Below are 21,864 nucleotides of genomic sequence, written 5' to 3'. Positions count from 1 at the left end.
CAGTTGACGTGGACTGTACATTTGTTTTGTATTTTTATTGGAAAATAGGTAAGTACTTAGGTACATAGAAGGTAAATATGACCACGAGTAAAAAAAGTGTCGTTTTTTCCACTTGCCAAAATTTATTTTTACCTTTTTGCTTATTTTGTTCAAACTTTTTTTTTTCTCCACTTTTTACTTTCCTTATCCTATAGGAAAGAAAGTACCCAGTTTTTAATGCCAAAACACGTTTTGAGGTCCCTAGAGCCTAAATCCAAAGTTTCAGCCATTGGCAAATTTTCGATGGTCAGTTTTTAGTGCCAAAACACGTTTTGAGGTCCCTAGAGCCTAAATCCAAAGTTTCAGCCATTTTTCCGTGTCTGGTCAGTTTTTAGTGCCAAAACACGTTTTGAGGTCCCCAGAGCCTAAATCCAAAGTTTCAGCCATTGGTCCGTGTGTGTGTCTGTAAACAAAATATCTCGAGAACGGTAAGAGCTTTTATTAGTTCACCCATAATTTCTTTCGTATTTTTACTAATTCATTGTTCCTTATTTAGGATCATCATGATACCAATGAGCACAAGCCTTACATAGTGATCAGGGCCAACATTGACAACGCATTCAAAGCAGTCGACACCAACCTCAAAAAACTCCATGTCTACACCTCACGGACCATACCCAAATTGAAATTCACCTCCGGTAAGTTTTTCCAGCGAAAAATATGGTAATGGAAAGTAATTGTCTGATATCAAAAAAAAAAAAAAAATCAAATCTCAAATTCTTTGTGGTAAAGCAGAGCTTTTTGCACAACTTTAGTGGATATCACAACATTACTAAGTGCCTCCTTTCCAATCAATTTCCGTATTTCAATTATCTTTTTACACTGGTAATGCCGCCACTGGTCGCTACTCGAATCAAGTAGCTACTCACTTGTCCTCCGAGGCTGAGCGCCCCCCGAACTCCAAGCACAGAGCCGAAAAAACTTCGGCCACGCCGGGGATCGAACCCGGATCTTCTGCGTGCAAGCCTAGTGTGATACCCACTCGGCCACGGAGGTTGTTTTACCAGCAGCTAATATGGTAATGGAAAGTAATCGCCTGATAATAACTGATATTCTATGGCCTACGTCAATGACAGGAAAATTTTGAAAGATGAATTATTTCGACTTGACATGCTAACAACTAACAAGTGTATTGCCTCAGGTCAAACATTATGTTGGAATGGCAGATGATCCCAAGAGTCTGGAAAGAAAACCTGAACAAGAGACTGGGAAAGAGAATATAGATTCAGATAAAAATGATAGTATAAATAAAGAGACTGATAAAAATGACAAGAAGGAAGATGAAGAATACGAGGAAAAAGTACCTGTCAGGAGAAGAAGGAAAGCTCATGATCCCAAGAGTCTGGAAAGAAAACCTGAACAAGAGACTGGGAAAGAGAATATAGATTCAGATAAAAATGATAGTATAAATAAAGAAACTGATAAAAATGACAAGAAGGAAGATGAAGAATACGAGGAAAAAGTACCTGTCAGGAGAAGAAGGAAAGCTTACGACGCTCTTAAGAGAGAAAGAAAAAAAGAGAGAGAGAGAGAGAGAGAGAGAGAGAGAGAGAGAGAGAGAGAGTGAGAGAGAGAGTGAGAGAGAGAAAGAAAAGGAGAGGGAGAGGGAGAAAGAGGAAAAAAGATATTATTACTCTTCTGAACCTCTATAGTTCCCTTACTGTATACCTAGTTATATGGGTCTTATGTCTTGGCCATCTTTCGCAACCATAGTAGTTCAGAGAATTGTAGAACTCACTCAAAAAAGGATACCTACCTACCGGGTCCCTAAATAATAATAAAAAAAAAAAAAAAATGGGCCAAAATTTACATAGATTTCTTGTTACCATTTCCATGGTTATAGATCAAATGTCGTTTAATATTAATATGTTTGCCAAATTTCATCAAAATGAGACACACCGTTCGAGAGTAATGGTGAAGGACAGAAAACAAACTTTTCCCAAAAAAAAAAAAAAAAAAAAAAAAAAAAAAAAAATATGGGCCAAAATTTACAATTTTATAGATCAAATGTCGTTTATGTTTGCCAAATTTCATCAAAATGAGACAAACCGTTCGAGAGTAATGGTCAAACACAGAAGACAAACTTTTGTCGTCTTCAGCGAAAAAGTTCTTTCACTGCAAAACCTTCCGCTTTAGAATTTCCCAATCTCAAGGGCAACGCGATGATCAATGACCCAACTCGATGATCTGTGACCCAAAAGGACCGAACAGTCCCAGAAGCCAAGAGATAAGGGACCATGACTCAACTCGATGATCTGTGACCCAAAAGGACCGAACAGTCCCAGAAGCTAAGAGAGATAAGGGACCGTAATTATATTAGCCTTAAGCTGAGAGGTAGAAAAAAAACGCGCATTAGACAAACCATGGAAATGGTAACAAGAAGAGGTGGATGTGGTGAGATTACGGTGGTTAGGTGGAAGAGGAAGATCATTTGCATCAAGAAATTAAACACATGCTGCTGAGTTGAAAGTTTTTCCCACACGGTAAAGGTCCGTGATAAATAATTATGCACTAAGACTTATTATGGGAGACTATGTGAGAGATACTCGTAATAAATGAGTGCTATATGACCGTTTGATGGCGGAAAAACTGTTGAAAGGTAGGTTGAAAGAATTATGTTGGAAGAAAAGATCAGAAACTTTGTTGAGAAAGAGAAAAACAATTAGTTTTTACCCCCAAGAGGTTTAATAGAGGGAACTGTAACAGCAAAGGTCCCAAAATCGAAAACAAAAGGAAAATAAGATATGAGAAAGCCAGCCGTTTCGAGATCAAACCTTATCTATTTGAAATAATTTCCCCCTCGGACGGAAACCAAAAATGCGACACCGACACCCTACCTTCCAAGCAATACATGTCAACTCCGTTGGCAGGTATACCTTTATCTCTTTGAGGGGGGCTGTGGCTTCCTTCTCTCTTCGATTTCGGGACGATAAGACCATAGCACTTACAGTTCCCTCTGTCAAACCTCTTAAAAAAAAACCTTATCTATTTGAAATAATTTCGCCCTCTGACGGAAACTAAAAATGCGACACCGACACCCTAACCTTCCAAGCAATCCAAGCTAACTCCGTTGGCAGGTATACCTTTATCTCTTTGAGAGGGGCTGTGGTCATTTGTGATAACCACAACCAAATACTCTTTATATGGGCAGAAACTCTTTGAGAGGGGCTGTGGTCATTTGTGATAACCACAACCAAATACTCTTTATATGGGCAGAAAAAAAATGACTTTAATGTCCCTTCAAGGGCTGTGGTTACTTACGATGACCACAAAAATCAAATGAAATTCCCACACCGTTGAGTAAAAATTTCCCACATTTTTCCCTCTCAGTATCTATCCTATTTCAATTTCTACGCATATTTTGATTAGTAACTAATCCAGCGGGAGATTTCAAATATTTAAAAAAATGTGGTTAACAGTGGTAACCACAGGTCAGCCTAGTTAGCTTCAATCAAATGAAATCCATCTCGAAGCTTCGATATGGGATTTTCCTCCTTTCCAAAGAACATTTCCCTGCTCAGAAAATAAAATTTCGCTGCCTTCTATGTACCTAGGACGTATACTCCATGCATGACTTGGTTCTACCTGGAAAACGCAGTTACATCAAGGCAAAACATATAGCACGTTGCACTGAAGCATGCTTCAAAACCATCTCAGACGATGGTCATCAAGAAACTGGTCTCACAACAGACGCCTAGACGCGCAACTTTTAGTAGCGCGCCTGAAAAAACCAAACCTATGAAAACGATATCTATCCTCTGTAGACTCTGTATCATATTTATAGGTTTGGTTTTGAAGCCGACTACGCGCTAATAAAAGTCGCCCGTCTATATGCTTCCAAAATGTGAGACAAGCCTGTGGCTGCGTGCAGCAAGCCTCAAAGATTTTGCATTGATATGGCCTCGAAGTTTCATCCGATTTTTTTCCGAATGTCCTGTAGGCAATGTAATTTAAATGAGAGTGTTCCCATTTTACTTGCCTTCAACAATCATTTGATCGGACCGTTACCGGACCGTGACCGGACCTTGACTGGCACTATAGTGTGAATCAGGCTTTATAGTTCTGTGAGACCGCGGTCTGTCAGATGGTCTGGCGGGCATTAGAACTAGGCTGAGTTAAGACTAGGCCGGCACATAGTCGGTCTAAGTTAATCTAGCCCGGTCATTTTAAAAGTTGAATATCTCGGGACCTCACAAGCACAAACGATGATTTTTGGGGCACAAATTGAGCTCAAACTGTTGTATCCTAAGAAAAAGTCGTAAGGAATAAATAACGTTGCAAAATACGAGACTATTTCATTCAAAATAATACGAAGCAACGTGATTCCGTACGAATAAGTATTCAATGAATCCTCAGTCTAAGGAGATCGGTCTCAAAAACGCCCTTCTCATGAAAATCGTCTCGTGAAGTGAGCTTATGACCAATTCGTTTCAGTACCAATGACGATTCCATTGTCACAATCACAGTAATACAAGATTCACTGCCACAAATAATAATACACTATAACGACATGATGTCGTTGATTATGTTGGAGCATAGTTATATGCAATTCTTTACTGGGCAATTCATCATCGACCCGTCTAATATTAAGGTACGTCTACAAACTACAGTGTCTTCACTACTTCGATTGACATCGATTCGAAAATCGAAACCCATAAAACGAAATCGCGATCAACGATACAGTTGGTCGCGATCAACGGATTTTGGCAGAAAAAGTGTAGTCTCGTCGACCTTTGCAACCATTAACGAGTTGGCAACAAACAAAAATACGGTCGAACAGAATAAACTACCCTTCCCTAACACCAAAATCCTTCGATGTTATACCTACTCTTTACTCTCGTCGACCTTTGCAACCATTAACGAGTTGGCAACAAACAAAAATACGGTCGAACAGAATAAACTACCCTTCCCTAACACCAAAATCATTTGATCTTATACCTACTTTTTACTTCCTTATCCTAATAATAATGAAGAAAGTAATGCTATTATGACTTCTAGTAGATGTCGAGCGGCTTCGGTCGACTGTAGTGTGGACGCACCTTATTAGTTGTATCAATTTCATGCTCAGACCAGAGGATCAGGGTATTCAGGGTGGTCAAATGGTATATCAGGGCGGTACATATTCTTTATGCTTTAATGGTATATCAAGGCGGTACATAAGTTCATATGCTTAACAATAATAATGAAGAAAGTAATGCTATTATGACTTCTAGTAGATGTCGAGCGGCTTCGGTCGACTGTAGTGTGGACGCACCTTATTAGTCTCCAGGGTGTTGTATCAATTTCATGCTCAGACCAGAGGATCAGGGTATTCAGGGTGGTCAAATGGTATATCAGGGCGGTACATATTCTTTATGCTTTAATAGTATATCAAGGCGGTACATAAGTTCATATGCTTAATGCTTTGGTCCTCTTTCATCATGACCTTGCTGCTAATAACCGTATCTGCACATGATGCGGGAAGCTTTGTGGTCAATTTCGGATTTAATATGCGTCGCATAATATGCATCACATCACTAATATGCATTACATGATGCAGAATAATTCAGTATTGTGTTCTGGGTGTAGAGTGCTGAAAAGGGGCGATTGCAAGTCATATTTTAGGGTTCAAGAGGCGGCGCGGTGGCTCCAGCTAGAAAAGAAAAAAGTGTGGTTTTGTTCTTTATTGCATTTCGAAGTTTGCAAAAGCTATGCCGTAATATTATACAGAGGAAAACCCTTGGATTTTTTTTTTATTATTATTATTTTTTTAATTAAAATTAGAATAACTGAATAGTCGTGGTGAAGCATCACTTTAACTTCAAATTTGTTTCTGTTTTAGAGATGTTTCAAAAAAATTCACGACAACAGCCCCAATGTATTTTCGGTGTCAGACCGCAGAAGTGCAGATCAAGTAATTACCAAACTAAAAACAATAAAAGAAACTTTCTTTTCTTCTCTTGGAACCAAAAATACATCCCACCATGTGGATTAAGGAGCGCGGTAGCGCTCCGCCCCGCCAAGTCAAGAAAGTTTGACACTTGAAGAGTAGTAATTATATGATCTGTAATTCTGTATGTGTTGGTATGCACCTCAACAATCGTGAGTTGTGATTCAACTTTGGTGCACAACAATTATTGCATGTTGCAAGGTGATTCAAGGTTGGTGATGTAATTGTGCTTGCATGAGACTGCACGCCTGTAATTATCACCCTTTCCAAATGATGCGTTGCTTGATGAACGCATCCTCATCAATCTCTAAAGCTATGTCCACACATGGTTGACGGGCCGTCGATCGATGCCAACTGAAACCGTCCACACTGCCTCGACAACATACAATGTAGATTCACCTGTGGACACAGCTTAATGGGCCTCGTTTTACACATTTTAGCAGTCCACTCACCATCAAATTCTAATACGGTGTGTCTTCTTTTCGTGTCCACAGAAGACTCTCCAGATGTCACGAGAAAGGCGAGGAAGCACATACTAATATAAACACTCATCACTCTTCCCTAAATGAAGAGGTTGGATGGAAGAGAATGCCCTAGGCATTAATCCCGCCCCTGAGTTAGAATTTTTCAATATTTTTTTTTTTATTTCTTTCTTTATTCAATTTTCGTTTTCTTTTGTTAATTTATCATTTTGTTTTGTGTACCTCTTTGTAAATATTGTAAAATTCTAATAAAGTGTTATATAATAATAATAAATGAGTTAGGATTATGAAGTGTAATAAAGAATGAAACTAAAGCTTCAGAAGTTGATTTCACAAATCCAAGAACAGATAGAGGGAAAACAGAAGAGGCAAACCCTTCTCGTTGGTATAGTTGGCAGAAACTCAAAACCCTTCCCAGCGTCAAAAGTAGAGCAAAGGAGCATTTTGATAATGATAATGTTCTCAAGTTTAAAAAGGATGAGATAAATAGAGATAGAAACAGAAGAGGCAAACCCTTCTCGTTGGTATAGTTGGCAGAAACTCAAAACCCTTCCCAGCGTCAAAAGTGGAGCAAAGGAGCATTTTAATAATGATAATGTTCTCAAGTTTAAAAAGGATGAAATAAATAGAGAGATAGATATGTAGAGAGATAGATATGTAAAATCTTGAATACTTTGGAATAATCGAAATATTTGTGTAAAATATTCGTAAAAAGTATTACCATCATAAGGACACATATCACTCCTATGAAAGAAATATCAGATGTGCAAAGCATGAAAACTTGTCAGTCTTGTCACCAATTCAAAGTCGTTCACCGACCTACATATACAAGTCAATAAATACTATGACGACCTGGACTCGAAACACCAATCACTAGACCGGTGGTGAGAGATAGATATGTAGATAGACAGATAAGTGCAGAAAAAAATCTTGAATACTTTGGAATAATTGAAATATTTGTGTAAATTATTCGTAAAAAGTATTACCATCCATCATAAGGACACGAATATCACTCCTATAAAAGAAATATCAGATGTGCAAAGCATGAAAACTTGTCAGTCTTGTCACTAATTTAAAGTCGTTCACCGACCTACATATACAAGTCAATAAAAACTATGACTTGACCTGGACTCGAAACACCAATCACTAGACCGGTGGCCCATCGCACCAACCACACCACCGAGGTCGGTTACATATTACTCCTGTGGAGTCCTGGATGGGATAAAAAATCTATTACTCAAGAATCTATTGGCATAAATTCATCATGACCACAAAATCCGCGACATCCTTTGAGGTAGACATTTCAATAGAAGAAATGATTGTAAACAATACCCTACTTAGCTAAATACCTCAATGAGATAGCAATAAACCACTCAAACCACAAACAATAGATTGCTGAAAAAAACTCAAGTAATTGAGTACCTGAGTGCATAAAATCGTTTAGGAATCGACACAGGATATTGCAAAGATAGAGAATTCAGCGTTTCTCAACTAAATGAGCCTGTCTGAAACTCTGAACCATTTGATGTAACTAACCATATTTCCAACCTGAAACTGCTTACTGCAAGAAGGCAAAGGATATGGTCAACTTCATAGGCAACCGGGTGTTTCATTCCAGGCCAAAGTTTTCTCCTCATATAGAAACATCTATCCACTAGGCCTACCCTGCTGACCGCTCCTCCTACTCCAAGGCGTTAGACATAATCAGAAGTGATGTCATTTTGTCTGTCTCTGAGAATAAAAAAAACTGGGGCTACCGGGAATTTCAAGAGTAACACACGCGCTACTCACTATGTATACAGGGTGGCCGGATGATTAGCGTGGATTTGAAGGGAGGGAGTATTTTTCGGCATTTGTGACGAAAACAACATGGTTTTTTGAACGTTCCACTTTGAACAACTAAGCGTGAACAGAGGGAATTAACCCAACACCAGCCTGTCTGGCTAATAAAAATGTCTATTAACATGGAAAAAAAATTAGGATTATACATGGTGATGGTGTTGAGGTCAGGAAAGAATTGAGTAGGGACTGTTTAAGTCATTCAGTCTTTGTGTGGGATTCAAGTCTTTTAATTCAGTCAGTCAGTCTTTACACATCTCTAGTAGGAAGCTAGGAAGGATTTTGGTTTGTGTTGAATATTGTGGCACTCACAATGCTCCAACTACTTAAATCGTTAAGCCCGGTTTGAGACCTTAAATAAGATATGGAAAACTGTGAACATTTTCTGCCACGCACACGGTTAGTATTGATGATGCCTGTCATGCAAAACATATCGTGAGCGGCTGGCAGTATGTTCTTTCATATTGGGTTCACTCGATCCACACTTTCTGGCCTATAAATTATACCTGGCGTTCTAGCACAAGGCGAACACCCTGTAATCGCGTGTTTGTTTTTTACGCGGTGCAAAATTTATTGTGTGCCAAAATAAATACAATTATCATTGCAATTTTTTCTCCCGACAATTCTGCCTAGAGAACAGAGGGCATTCTTTATTTTTGGACGAAAAGAGAGTCGGTAGGATACAGAACATTAAATTTGGAACATCAATAGGAACGAGCGAAGATAAATAGATTATTAGGGCATTCTTTATTTTTGGACGAAAAGAGAGTCGGTAGGATACAGAACATTAAATTTGGAACATCAATAGGAACGAGCGAAGATAAAAAGATTATTTCACGGGTGCACTCTGTGCTTTCTCCCATTCTCTTCTTTATCCCCTTCTTTCTCCTCTTCGTCTTCTTCCTCCCCTTTTTCTCAACTTCTTCCTTCTTATTCTTCTTCTCCGTCTTCATAAACTCGAGTAGTAAAGACCAAATTTATTTGGGTCGTACCTACCTATCAGGGGAGTGAAACAGAATGCTAAATTTGGAACATCAATAGGAACGAGCGAAGATAAATAGATTATTTCACGGGTGCACTCTGTGCTTTCTCCCATTCTCTTCTTCATCCCCTTCTTTCTCCTCTTCGTCTTCTTCCTCCCCTTTTTCTCAACTTTTTCCTTCTTATTCTTCTTCTCTGTCTTCTTCTTATTTTTTTTCTTCTTCCTTCTTTTCTTCGTCGTTTTCTTCATCATCTTCGTCGTCTTCTTCTTCTCCTTCGTCTTCTTCTTCTTTTTCCTCTTCTTCTTCTTCGTCTTCCCCTTTCTCTTCTTCCTCCTCCTTTTCTTTTTCTTCTTGCTCATTCCATTTGTTTTATTTTTTTTTAGCTCATAAACTCGAGTAGTAAAGACCAAATTTATTTGGGTCGTACCTACCTATTAGGGGAGTGAAACAAAATGCTTTTTTTTTCTTCTGAGTTTTGCTATTAAATTACTCTTGTCAACATGGAAAGTAATTTAAGTCCGTCCGTTTTGTTTATGTCACCTAGTTTTTTAGTTCCTCGTGCACCATTTCTTACCCCTGTCACCCTGTCAGATGGTTTTCCGCACGCGAACGTATGTCCGCCAGTCACGCTCACACCGTCAGACAGACTGCGCGGTCTCACAGACCTATAGGTAGGTCTGTCAAACAGTCTAACTCTGAACCATTTGATGTAACTAACCATATTTCCAACCTGAAACTGCTTACTGCAAGAAGGCAAAGGATATGGTCAACTTCATAGGAAACCCCCGGTGGTCCAAGTCAGTTAATCTCAAGTTTTCCCTCATGTATGTAGAAGATTGGTTCAGCCATCCAAGAGCAGACTGGAAATACTGTGGCTATGTTAGGACGCGAACTTATGTCCGCCAGTCACGCTCACACCGTCAGACAGACTGCGCGGTCTCACAGACCTATAGGTAGGTCTGTCAAACAGTCTGAAAGTGTCTGGCGGAAAAAAACTCGAGACTTTGGTCTGACAGACCTGGATCGGTAGGTACATATACCTAATAGTTCGCGGTCTGTCAGATGGTCTGGCGGGCATTAGAAGTGGGCTGGTAGGTCTGTGAGACCTAATAGTTCTGTGAGACCGCAGTCTGTCAGATTGTCTGGCGGGCATTAGAACTGGGCAGTACTGAGACTAGGCCGGCACATGGTCGGTCTAAGTTAATCTAGCCCGGTCATTTTAAAAGTTGAATATCTCGGGACCTTTTTTTTTTATCTTGACCTGTGTAAATAATAACTTATATTGATATACATTAAATAAATATATTTGATTTGATTTGACCTCACAAGCACAAACCATGATTTTTGGGGCACAAATTGAGCTCAAACAATTATATCCTAAGAAAAAGTCGTATGGAATAAATAATGTTGCAAAATACGAGACTATTTCATGGAAAATAATACGAAGCAACGTGATTCCGTACGAATAAGTATTATCCTCAGCCTCAGTCTAAGGAGATCGGTCTCAAAAACGCCCTTCTCATGAAAATCGTCTCGTAAAGTGAGCTTATGACCAATTCGTTTCAGTACCAATGACGATTCCATTGTCACAATCACAGTAATACAAGATTCACTGCCACAAATAATAATACACTATAACGACATGATGTCGTTGATTATGTTGTAGCATAATTATATGCAATTCTTACTGGGCAATTCATCATCGAACCGTCTGATATTAAGGTACGTCTACAAACTACAGTGTCTTCACTACTTCGATTGACATCGAATCGAAAATCGAAACCCATATAACGAAATCGCGACGAACGTTCCAAACTTCTTCGTTTCTCCCCTGTTTCAAACTTTCTTCAAAAACTGGAGTTTGAAGTTGGTAGGAAGCTAGGAAGGATTTTGGTTTGTGTTGAACATTGTGGCACTCACAATGCTCCAACTACTTAAATCGTTAAGCCCGGTTTGAGACCTAAAATAAGATATGGAAAACTGTGAACATTTCCTGCCACGCACAACTATGTTAGGGGATCTTTTCTGTGAGAGTAAAAATGGCATTAAGCAAATAAAGAGTGGGTACGCAAGATCTAACAAGGTAAATTTATGTGATATACGATTTATGAAGAAGTAAGAGTGTATAATATTGGAACTTGGAATCTGTTGAGTAAAAGTGCCAAATTGGAAGAAAAAATAAATTGAAAAACGCTCACAATGAGAGAAAGAACATGATTAATGCAATGAAACCAGCAGGTTGCAATATTTAAATCGCAAGCTTCCTCTTCTGAACACTTAACCACAATATGAAACACAAATCATTACATAAAATGCATAAAAAGAATTAATGTCAAATCTACTTTGAACAACTAAGCGTGAACAGAGGGAATTAACCCAACACCAGCCTGTCTGGCTAATAAAAATGTCTATTAACATGGAAAAAAAAGTTAGGATTATACATGGTGATGGTGTTGAGGTCAGGAAAGAGTTAACCACAATATGAAACACAAATCATTACATAAAATGCATAAAAAGAATTAATGTCAAATCTACTTTGAACAACTAAGCGTGAACAGGGGGAATTAACCCAACACCAGCCTGTCTGGCTAATAAAAATGTCTATTAACATGGAAAAAAAGTTAGGATTATACATGGTGATGGTGTTGAGGTCAGGAAAGAATGTTTGAAAGTTGAGGACAATAGTGATAATGATGACAGCGAAGAAAGAGGAAAAGATCTTCGCTGTTACCAAAACGAATTTTTCTTCTTTTTCTGTCGTTTCGTTAGTTTTCAGTCCTAATAACAGGACGGTTGGGAGCACTTGCAACGGTAGGCATGTCATCTAAAACTATTTGGGGTACGTGGTTTAACTTTGCACTTTGCAATTTCGCACTCCGCAAAAGTTATTTCGTAAAAGTTATATTACAGAGGAAAACTCTTTGAAAATAGGTCATAACAGTTCCTCTTCGCTGTTACCAAAACGAATTTTTCTTCTTTTTCTGTCGTTTCGTTAGTTTTCAGTCCTAATAACAGGACGGTTGGGAGCACTTGAAACGGTAGGCATGTCATCTAAAACTATTTGGGGTACGTGGTTAAACTTTGCACTTTGCAATTTCGCACTCCGCAAAAGTTATATTACAGAGGAAAACTCTTTGAAAATAGGTCATAACAGTTCCAGAGACATAAAATGTTACAAAATACGAAGGTGTACGTTTAGGAATAAGTCAAAGGTATCAGATTACAAGACACACAAACACACTGTATACAACTTTGGCGGTGAAACGCTGAGTTCCCATGAGAAATGGTCATAAACTACAATAATTATAATCCTCACAAATTGTCCAAACGCATTTCATAAGGGTATAGTGCAATACAAGAAAGGGGCACGCCTACTTTGCATCCATGTCAGGTTTTATATTGACGCATCACTGCCGCAATATGCAATACTATGTAGATACTAGTATGATAATATTATGATTCTAGGACATTGTAATTGGAGTTGGAGGTCCAAACGCATTTCATAAGGGTATAGTGCACTACAAGAAAGGGGCACGCCTACTTTGCATCCATGTCAGGTTTTATATTGACGCATCTCTGCCGCAATATGCAATACTATGTAGATACTAGTATGATAATATTATGATTCTAGGACATTGTAATTGGAGTTGGAGGATCATTCGATCATTTACGGGCAACTGTAATGTATGCAGCATGCGCCTACATAATGAATTTGTAATTAATGCCATCATGACTAATGCATTTGAATTAACAGAAGTTTCCTCGTTAGTAATTTTCTAGTTTGTATCCAGTTTGAACTTTTGCCTGCTTTGATTAAAAATAAATTAGTAATAAAAAAGTATTTGATTAAAAATGTCAATAAGAAATAAATAAATAAAAAAACAGGTAAGTTCATTATTAATCGACCGTGAAGGTTTGTCGCAATCCTATTATAGCCCCACTATGAACGACCTGCATCCAGTTATCAACAGAGCTTCAGTTTGGCAATGCAATATGCAATCTGGTCATAACCTTATGGAGAGCACCGGCATCGGCATGGTAAAGTTATGGAACTTGACATACTTGGTGTGCAGATTATTATGAAACCCGGCACAGTTCCTAATAAACTGTCACTCACTCCACTGTCACTCAACTACTCAAGTCCAATCAAGGATATCATTGTCACTGATTTGACGCAATTCAGGTACTCGGGTTATTTGTTAATTGCACGCTTGTTGCTTCGAGCGCTAATGGTAACTTTAATTGGGTCTATTTGTTGTCATCATATCTGCCTGCCCACTGCCCAATGATCATAAATATCCCGGAGCAGATGGAATATTTCGTCTGAATCTCATGTTATGCTTCATTGTTTTGCTTGACAGTGATTGCCATCGGTTTCAGGAAAACATTTAACATACCATGTTCCGGAATCTGCTCGGCAAAGTTTTCAACAGGCGTCTGTCGTCTGAGCTTGAGATTCTATCCAGCATTTTCTCTACAAGATCAGCAACAAACTGACATTCCGTGTCTCTTTGAAGAGCTACAAGACGTTTTAGCAGGCAGATGTACACACCTTCATTGTCAGACAAAAACTTGGTCATCAGAATTAAAATTTGCTATATCAAAAAAAAATTAAACTGACATTCCGTGTCTCTTTGAAGAGCTACAAGACGTTTTAGCAGGCAGATGTACACACCTTCATTGTCAGACAAAAACTTGGTTTTGAGAATTAAAATTTGCTATATCAGGAATTTTGTCAGATTGGTTTCACTGACCTGTAGTACACTACATCACAAGTCGAGTGCCGGTCACTCACCCTCAAACGATTTGACAGACTTAGTTCATTATTTTTTTACGCTACACACGTTCTGAGTGCGAGCGGCCGGCATCGGATTCGTGAAGCTCAACACATCTATGGGACATTTGGTCACTACACCTAACCCCTAGGTGGGCTTCTTGTCTGCCAATTTTAACCGGCATAAGGCATGTAAAATTCTGACTGTCGAAAAAATAGATACGCCCTGTTGTTTCTTCAGCACCGAATAGTAACCTGACCTACCTTGACAGACAATGATCTACCTACAACTAGAATTCCACACAATAGAGATGATTGGTAACGGTGTGATCTCCACATGCTCATTAAGCATAAGGCATGTAAAGTTCTGACTGTCGAAAAAATAGATACGCCCTGTTGTTTCTTCAGCACCGAATAGTAACCTGACCTACCTTGACTGACAATGATCTACCTACAACTAGAATTCCATACAATAGAGATGATTGGTAACGGTGTGATCTCCACATGCTCATATCAAACAGTCTGGAAATTTTGAGCTATATTTTCTGACAAAATTGTTATGCTCACAGTTTAAAATAAAATTAATGAAAAGGTTTAAATAATAATGCAAAATAAAATGCAGACCTCGAATTCCTTATAAAGATTTAATATTTGGATTGTCGATAGCAAGACATATCAAGGTAAAAGCAGATAAAGACGTAATAATATATGCGATAGGAAAGGAACTCAATATTATGTAGGTAGGTACTCATATCTGGATTCTGGAATACAAATCTATCCCATTTCCAATAATGGGGCAATAAGGAGTGAGATAGGAAATGAGGTTAAGGGAGGGAGGGAGAGAGAGAATGAGAAGGCATTCCAAAGTAAATCATCTCTTCCTCTTCCTTCTCTCTCTCTCTCCCATTGATTACAAATAAAATTCGAAAAGACATGATGATGATGGCATTTGATTAGCTTTTTCCCCATTAGGAAAGTTGAACGTCTGTTGAAATGTGCCGAGGTCAAATAGGTAGGTACAAAATTGGAAAACTAATTACAATAGGCCAGTCAAACAGGAGATAAAAATGCTGGACCTCGGAAAATAAAACAGAGGTAGGCACCGAAACATCATAGATCATACTCATCTCAATTCAGTTTTGTATATCGATCCCATTTTGGTAAAATATTATGCTGAAGAATTGAAGTTGAAAAATTCACGACAACAGCCCCAATGTATTTTCGGTGTCAGACCGCAGAAGTGCAGATCAAGTAATTACCAAACTAAAAACAATAAAAGAAACTTTCTTTTCTTCTCTTGGAACCAAAAATACATCCCACCATGTGGATTAAGGAGCGCGGTAGCGCTCCGCCCCGCCAAGTCAAGAAAGTTTGACACTTGAAGAGTAGTAATTATATGATCTGTAATTCTGTATGTGTTGGTATGCACCTCAACAATCGTGAGTTGTGATTCGACCTCGGAAAATAAAAACAAAGGTAGGCGGCACCGAAGCATCATATCATAGATCATACTCATCTCAATTCAGTTTTGTATATCGATCCCATTTTGGTAAAATATTATGCTGAAGAATTGCCTTCTATTTCCACAGTAGATACTTTATATTTTGCAAAAGCTCCAGTTGTTGCAACCACAGCATATAGTAACGAGTGATCTGAGAACCCCTACATACGCAGGACGAAGTACAATCTTCTAATCGACTATTGAAGAATAAGAAAAAGAGTAGGTATGCCATAAGTGGCCCGCCCCACGAGTCAAATAAAAGTTCTGCACGCCTGTAATTATCACCCTTTCCAAATGATGCGTTTCTTGATGAACGCATCCTCATCAATCTCTAAAGCTATGTCCACACATGATCGACGGGCCGTCCCAATACCTTAGACTTAGAATACATTCTAGTACAAAATGTTAATAATAGATTGTAATGTCAATAGGTATATTGAAAAGTCTATAATTCGATGCTAACAGAGTGAAGATTTTTCAGGTGTATGGAGCAAGAAGCAAGAGAAGAACTTCACAGCCACGAAATGTGAAGACATGGTTCAACCCACGATTCAGCTCTTTCGGATAGCGCAACACTCGGCCAAAACCGTCCACACTGCCTCGACAACATACAATGTAGATTCACCTGTGGACACAGCTTAATGGGCCTCGTTTTACACATTTTAGCAGTCTATAGTCACCATAAAATTCTAATACGGCAATACCTTAGACTTAGAATCCATTCTAGTACAAAATGTTAATAATAGATTGTAATGTCAATAGGTATATTGAAAAGTCTATAATTCGGTGCTAACAGAGTGAAGATTTTTCAGGTGTATGGAGCAAGAAGCAAGGGAAGAACTTCACAGCCACGAAATGTGAAGACATGGTTCAACCCACGATTCAGCTCTTTCGGATAGCGCAACACTCGGCACTCGGCCCATTGAAAACAGCTAAATTGGGAGCCAAACCAACATCCAAAACCAGATGGGCAGTGCCTGTCCGGAATCAGAAGGAGAAGAGTTCAGACTACCGATCTATGCTCGATGATTTCAAAATATGCGAGTGGAAAGATTGCGGATCACCGAAAATGAAATCAATGAACTCAAACAATTAACAATGAACACGAAATTTCAAGATGGAATGTTCTTCTTGTGAAGAGGCTTCGTAAAAGAAAGTTGCTAAAGACGCAATTTAAACATGTGTGAAGAGGCTTCGTAAAAGAAAGTTGCTAAAGACGCAATTTAAACATAAGTAGGTACATAATGCTACATAAGTAATATTGATACATTAGTTACATAGGTACACAAGTATTGATATTGACGCCCCAGGAGTTCCAACAAACTCTCAGCTATGACATGACAACTTCATTGAGTATTTAATGAGTTAACTTTAAACGAGGCTTAACCTTTTCACTATACTGAGCCGATAAGTACTCGCACATATATTATGTACGTATGTATAAGCAGTGCTTTATTTAGATTGTCAGCTTAGAACGAGATGTCAAATTATGCTCACATAATCGAGGTATGATGTTCAAATAATTCTGGAACGAAGCAAAAGGATATGTTCAAATACTTCAAATTCAAAGGGACAGAAACGAGAAATTACGAGAGCGCAGCAGATTTCAAAGAGGAGAAAACAATCACAAGCATTGAGTATTTAATGAGTTAACTTTAAACGAGGCTTAACCTTTTCACTATACTGAGCCGATAAGTACTCGCACATATGTACGTATGTATAAGTAGTGCTTTATTTAGACTGTCAGCTTAGAACGATTAATTTTGTATTAATAATCCTTATTATTTCCCCGTATTTATCTATTTACAGTCTATCTATTTCCTTGTCCTGCATTTGGAAAATTTAAGTACTCGCACATATTATGTACGTATGTATAAGTAGTGCTTTATTTAGACTGTCAGCTTAGAACGAGATGTCAAATTATGCTAACATAATCCAGGTATGATGTTCAAATAATTCTGGAACGAAGCAAAAGGACATGTTCAAATACTTCAAATTCAAAGGGTTAGAAACGAGAAATTACGAGAGCGCAGCAGATTTCAAAGAGGAGAAAACAATCACAAGGGAAAGAAGAGGAATAAACGTGAAGAGATTACCAAACTCAACATGAAAAATTCAACACCGGTAAAGAAAATTACGGCGAAGGGTGAGTTAAAAACTGCACCGGAAACATAAAGCAAACAGCGATAACACTGGAAAAAGCAAACTCAGAGAAAGCGGTAATCTATCTGTAGCATGAACCTGAAACAAAATGGGTTTGACGAAGGTTAATTCCTAAACAGATAAAAGGGAAAAGGTGTGTGTACCGAATAAGTTTAAAGTTTCCAAGAAGAGTTCTCTGTATTGAGTTAAAAACTGCACCGGAAACATAAAGCAAACAGCGATAACACTGGAAAAAGCAAACTCAGAGAAAGCGGTAATCTATCTGTAGCCTGAACCTGAAACAAAATGGGTTTGACGAAGGTTAATTCCTAAACAGATAAAAGAGAAAAGGTGTGTGTACCGAATAAGTTTAAAGTTTCCAAGAAGAGTTCTCTGTATGTTTAACGTTACGAGGTACTCACATTACCACCGTTTGAACTTTGTTATTAAGTTTCGTTCGAACTTTCTATCCATCGAAACATTGTTTGAGAAAGTTCGGGACCGAAACAACATCGCCACCATGATTACCAACGTTCGCTAGCGAATACGGTACAAAAAGAAGAAGAAGTGTAGACATTAGACTTGGAGAAGCGGTTCTCAAAATATGTTCCGCGGCCAAAGAGGTTGCAGGAGGGTTTAGGTTTAGAGACCAATAACGTCCGTTGTCACTAAAGAGAACTTGACACAAATTGGAAGACTTGAGGGGCCTCATCGGTTTGACAGAGGGAAATGTAACAACGGTGGTCTTATCGTCCCGAAATCGAAGAGAGAAGGACTTCTCTGTATGTTTAACGTTACAAGGTACTCACATTACCACCGTTTGAACTTTGTTATTAAGTTTCGTTCGAACTTTTTAGTGGGTTTTCTGAGAACATACGAACATCGCACGAATTTTCCCATGTTCCTTCTTCAAACACGTACGTAATGTATATTATAACAAGAAGGAAGAGACAAAGTTCGAGAACTAATTAACACTGACAAGCGTCTAAGGATATCATTGTCACTGATTTGACGCAATTCAGGTACTCGGGTTATTTGTTAATTGCACGCTTGTTGCTTCGAGCGCTAATGGTAACTTTAATTGGGTCTATTTGTTGTCATCATATCTGCCTGCCCACTGCCCAATGATCATAAATATCCCGGAGCAGATGGAATATTTCGTCTGAATCTCATGTTATGCTTCATTGTTTTGCTTGACAGTGATTGCCATCGGTTTCAGGAAAACATTTAACATACCATGTTCCGGAATCTGCTCGGCAAAGTTTTCAACAGGCGTCTGTCGTCTGAGCTTGAGATTCTATCCAGCATTTTCTCTACAAGATCAGCAACAAACTGACATTCCGTGTCTCTTTGAAGAGCTACAAGACGTTTTAGCAGGCAGATGTACACACCTTCATTGTCAGACAAAAACTTGGTTATGTTCCGGAATCTGCTCGGCAAAGTTTTCAACAGGCGTCTGTCGTCTGAGCTTGAGATTCTATCCAGCATTTTCTCTACAAGATCAGCAACAAACTGACATTCCGGAATCTGCTCGGCAAAGTTTTCAACAGGCGTCTGTCGTCTGAGCTTGAGATTCTATCCAGCATTTTCTCTACAAGATCAGCAAGAAACTGACATTCCGTGTCTCTTTGAAGAGCTACAGACGTTTTAGCAGGCAGATGTACACACCTTCATTGTCAGACAAAAACTTGGTCATCTAGTATCGAGCAACTAACTGGTAAAGTGTATAAAGTCATAGACATGAGACAAGAAGTAAGACATGTGGAATATATTATTGCCCCTAGTCTCCCGGGGGAGCTGACACTCCCGGGGGAGCTGACACTCCCGGGGGAGCTGACACCCCTACGGAGCGCGTCCCCAGGTGGCGGATAGGGGGTGCTCGTCGTTCTTGTATTGCACACACCGCAAGGACGGAGGGCTGGAAGGAAATAAAATACTTCCCGCGGACCAAACAGACAACGTAGCGACTGACTCCAGGGGAGCGGCTACACAAACAAATCCAAGAGCGACTGACCCAGAATGGGCGGCTCCCTGGTCAGCGTCTGACCCAGAATGGGCGGCTGTACTCACTTGGGGATTGGCAGCTGGATTCTCAATACCACCTACAGGCGGAGATTAGGTAAATCAGAACGGCTATAGATTGGGCAGCAGACGGCAGAAATGACGTCTGTACAGCGGTATAGAAAGCAACAGAAGACTACTATACTAAAATTCTCAGGACAAATTATGGTAATAGCTGATGAATTAAACGGCCCCGAGTATGGGCGTCCCTTAGATGGGACAGGGGTGCTAAGAATCTCCCAGTCAGCTAAAATCAAAATTGGTACCTGGAATGTTAAGAGTTTATATCAAGTGGGAAAAGTAGAAAATACACTGAGAGAAATGACAAGAATAGACATATCCATCCTGGGAATTAGTGAAATGCGGTGGCTTGGTTCCGGAAAACAAGTTGAAGAAGATTATGTGATATACTACTCTGGAAATGACAGCAATCATCATAGAAATGGAGTTGGAATTATTGTGACCAAAGAAATCAATAGATCAGTAAAAGCATTTACACCTATATCAGACAGAATCATTTTATTACAGTTAGAATCAAAACCTGTAAACCTTAACATCTTCCAAGTTTACGCGCCGACTGCCCAATCTACAGATGAAGAACTAGAACTATTTTATAAAGACTTGGAATACGCTGTAACAAAAATGAAGAATCATGAAATTACAATTGTAATGGGGGACTTAAATGCAAAAGTTGGGGAAGAAAAATACAAAGATATTACTGGACAATTTGGGCTTGGAACAAAAAATGAAAGGGGGTCTAGGTTAATTGAATTCTGTGAAGAATACAATCTGTTAACTTCCAGACAAAACTCATCAAGTTTGTACTCCATTCGAAAAGAAAGCCCATACAAAAAGACACCTTCCCATCTTCCCGAAAAAACCAATAAGAGAGGAACTCCTACATGGGGAATTGTTAACTTCCAGACAAAACTCATCAAGTTTGTACTCCATTCGAAAAGAAAGCCCATACAAAAAGACACCTTCCCATCTTCCCGAAAAAAACAATAAGAGAGGAACTCCTACATGGGGAATTCCTGGAACAAATTAAAATTAAACCCCAGCAATCTGCAATGGATCGAAAGTAACGAAACACGGGGAAGAAACCCTCATGGGACATTTAACACAAGACATGTTTGTAAACTCGAAACACTTGAAAGAGCATCTCAGTGACAGAATGACATCCAATACTTATCCCTAGGGATCCCCTGGTGAGACAAATGTTGCAATATTTCGAATGGGGGCATGATCTAAGCTGAGAGTTCATGGAAGCTTATGACCGAAGGACGAAGTGACATTTGGTATTGGTCCATAAGTAGGTATTCTTCTTCTTCCTCCTTCTTCTTCTTCTTCTTCTTCTTCTTCTTCTTCTTCTTCTTCTTCTTTTCATTCTTCATCCAAGTGACATGATTTCGTTGTGTAAATAGAATTAACAATAGGGACACTTGTTTGAGGAGAAAAGAAAAAGAAAGAAAAAAGGAAACATTAAGAGGGAAGAAAGAGACAGAACAAACAAATAACAGAGAGAGAGAGAGAGAGAGAGAGAGAGAGAGAGAAATGTAAACAAAAAATAACTTGTCTTCCTTTTTCTCTTTGTCTCTCTCCCTTTATCTATTTCTACCTATCTCTCCCTCCTTATTCCTCAATCTCTCTCTCTCTCTCTCTCTCTCTCTCTCTCTGTTTGTTTCCTGTGATAAGAAACATACTTCACTTCCTAACGGATCGGAAATGATGGAAATCCGAGAGAGAGAGAAATAATAATAGGGAGGAAGAGAGAGACAGAGAACAAGATAGATAGATGGAGAGAGACAGAGAGAGAGAGAGAAGAAAAGAGGGAAAAGACACATAGGGTGGGGGAAGGAGGGAACGAAAAAGATAGATAATGGTAGAAAGAGAGAAAGATAAAGAGGGAGGGAGGGATGAGAAAAAGGGGACAATAGAAACAAATGTGGAAGGAGGGGCAGGGAGAGAGATAGATACAGAGAGGTAATAAGAGAAGAAAGAGAGTGGGAGGGAAGAAGAGAGAGGAGGGGAGGGAGAGAGAGAGAAGGTGGGAGAAAGGAAGGGAGTGAGAGAGAGAGAAATAATTATTGGAGAATGACAGAGATAATTATCAG

The 21,864-nt window shown here is 39.0% G+C and overlaps 1 protein-coding gene across 1 annotated transcript; it reads left to right on the top strand.

Moving 5' to 3' along the window:
* The first annotated feature begins 1,198 nt into the window (after positions 1-1,198).
* On the top strand, positions 1,199-16,643 carry LOC108253498 (triadin-like). The gene is made up of 2 exons (XM_017447586.1): positions 1,199-1,501; positions 16,344-16,643. Exons 1-2 carry the CDS (start codon positions 1,199-1,201, stop codon positions 16,641-16,643), a joined length of 603 nt encoding a protein of 200 aa, XP_017303075.1.
* The last annotated feature ends 5,221 nt before the right edge of the window (positions 16,644-21,864 follow it).

Source organism: Diaphorina citri, unplaced genomic scaffold, assembly GCF_000475195.1.
Source record: "Diaphorina citri unplaced genomic scaffold, Diaci psyllid genome assembly version 1.1 scaffold1967, whole genome shotgun sequence".
Lineage (NCBI taxonomy): Eukaryota > Metazoa > Arthropoda > Insecta > Hemiptera > Psyllidae > Diaphorina > Diaphorina citri.
Note: the sequence above shows the minus strand (reverse complement) of the source record. Positions and strands in the feature narration are given on the sequence as shown.

What these genes read in the sequence shown, in the direction of transcription:
- LOC108253498 (XM_017447586.1), top strand. Translation starts at nt 1,199, where the DNA reads ATGGCAGATGATCCCAAGAGTCTGGAAAGAAAACCTGAACAAGAGACT. An exon ending in ATGAAGAATACGAGGAAAAA is followed by an intron (nt 1,502 to 16,343) that starts GTACCTGTCAGG and finishes CGGTGCTAACAG; the next exon opens with AGTGAAGATTTTTCAGGTGT.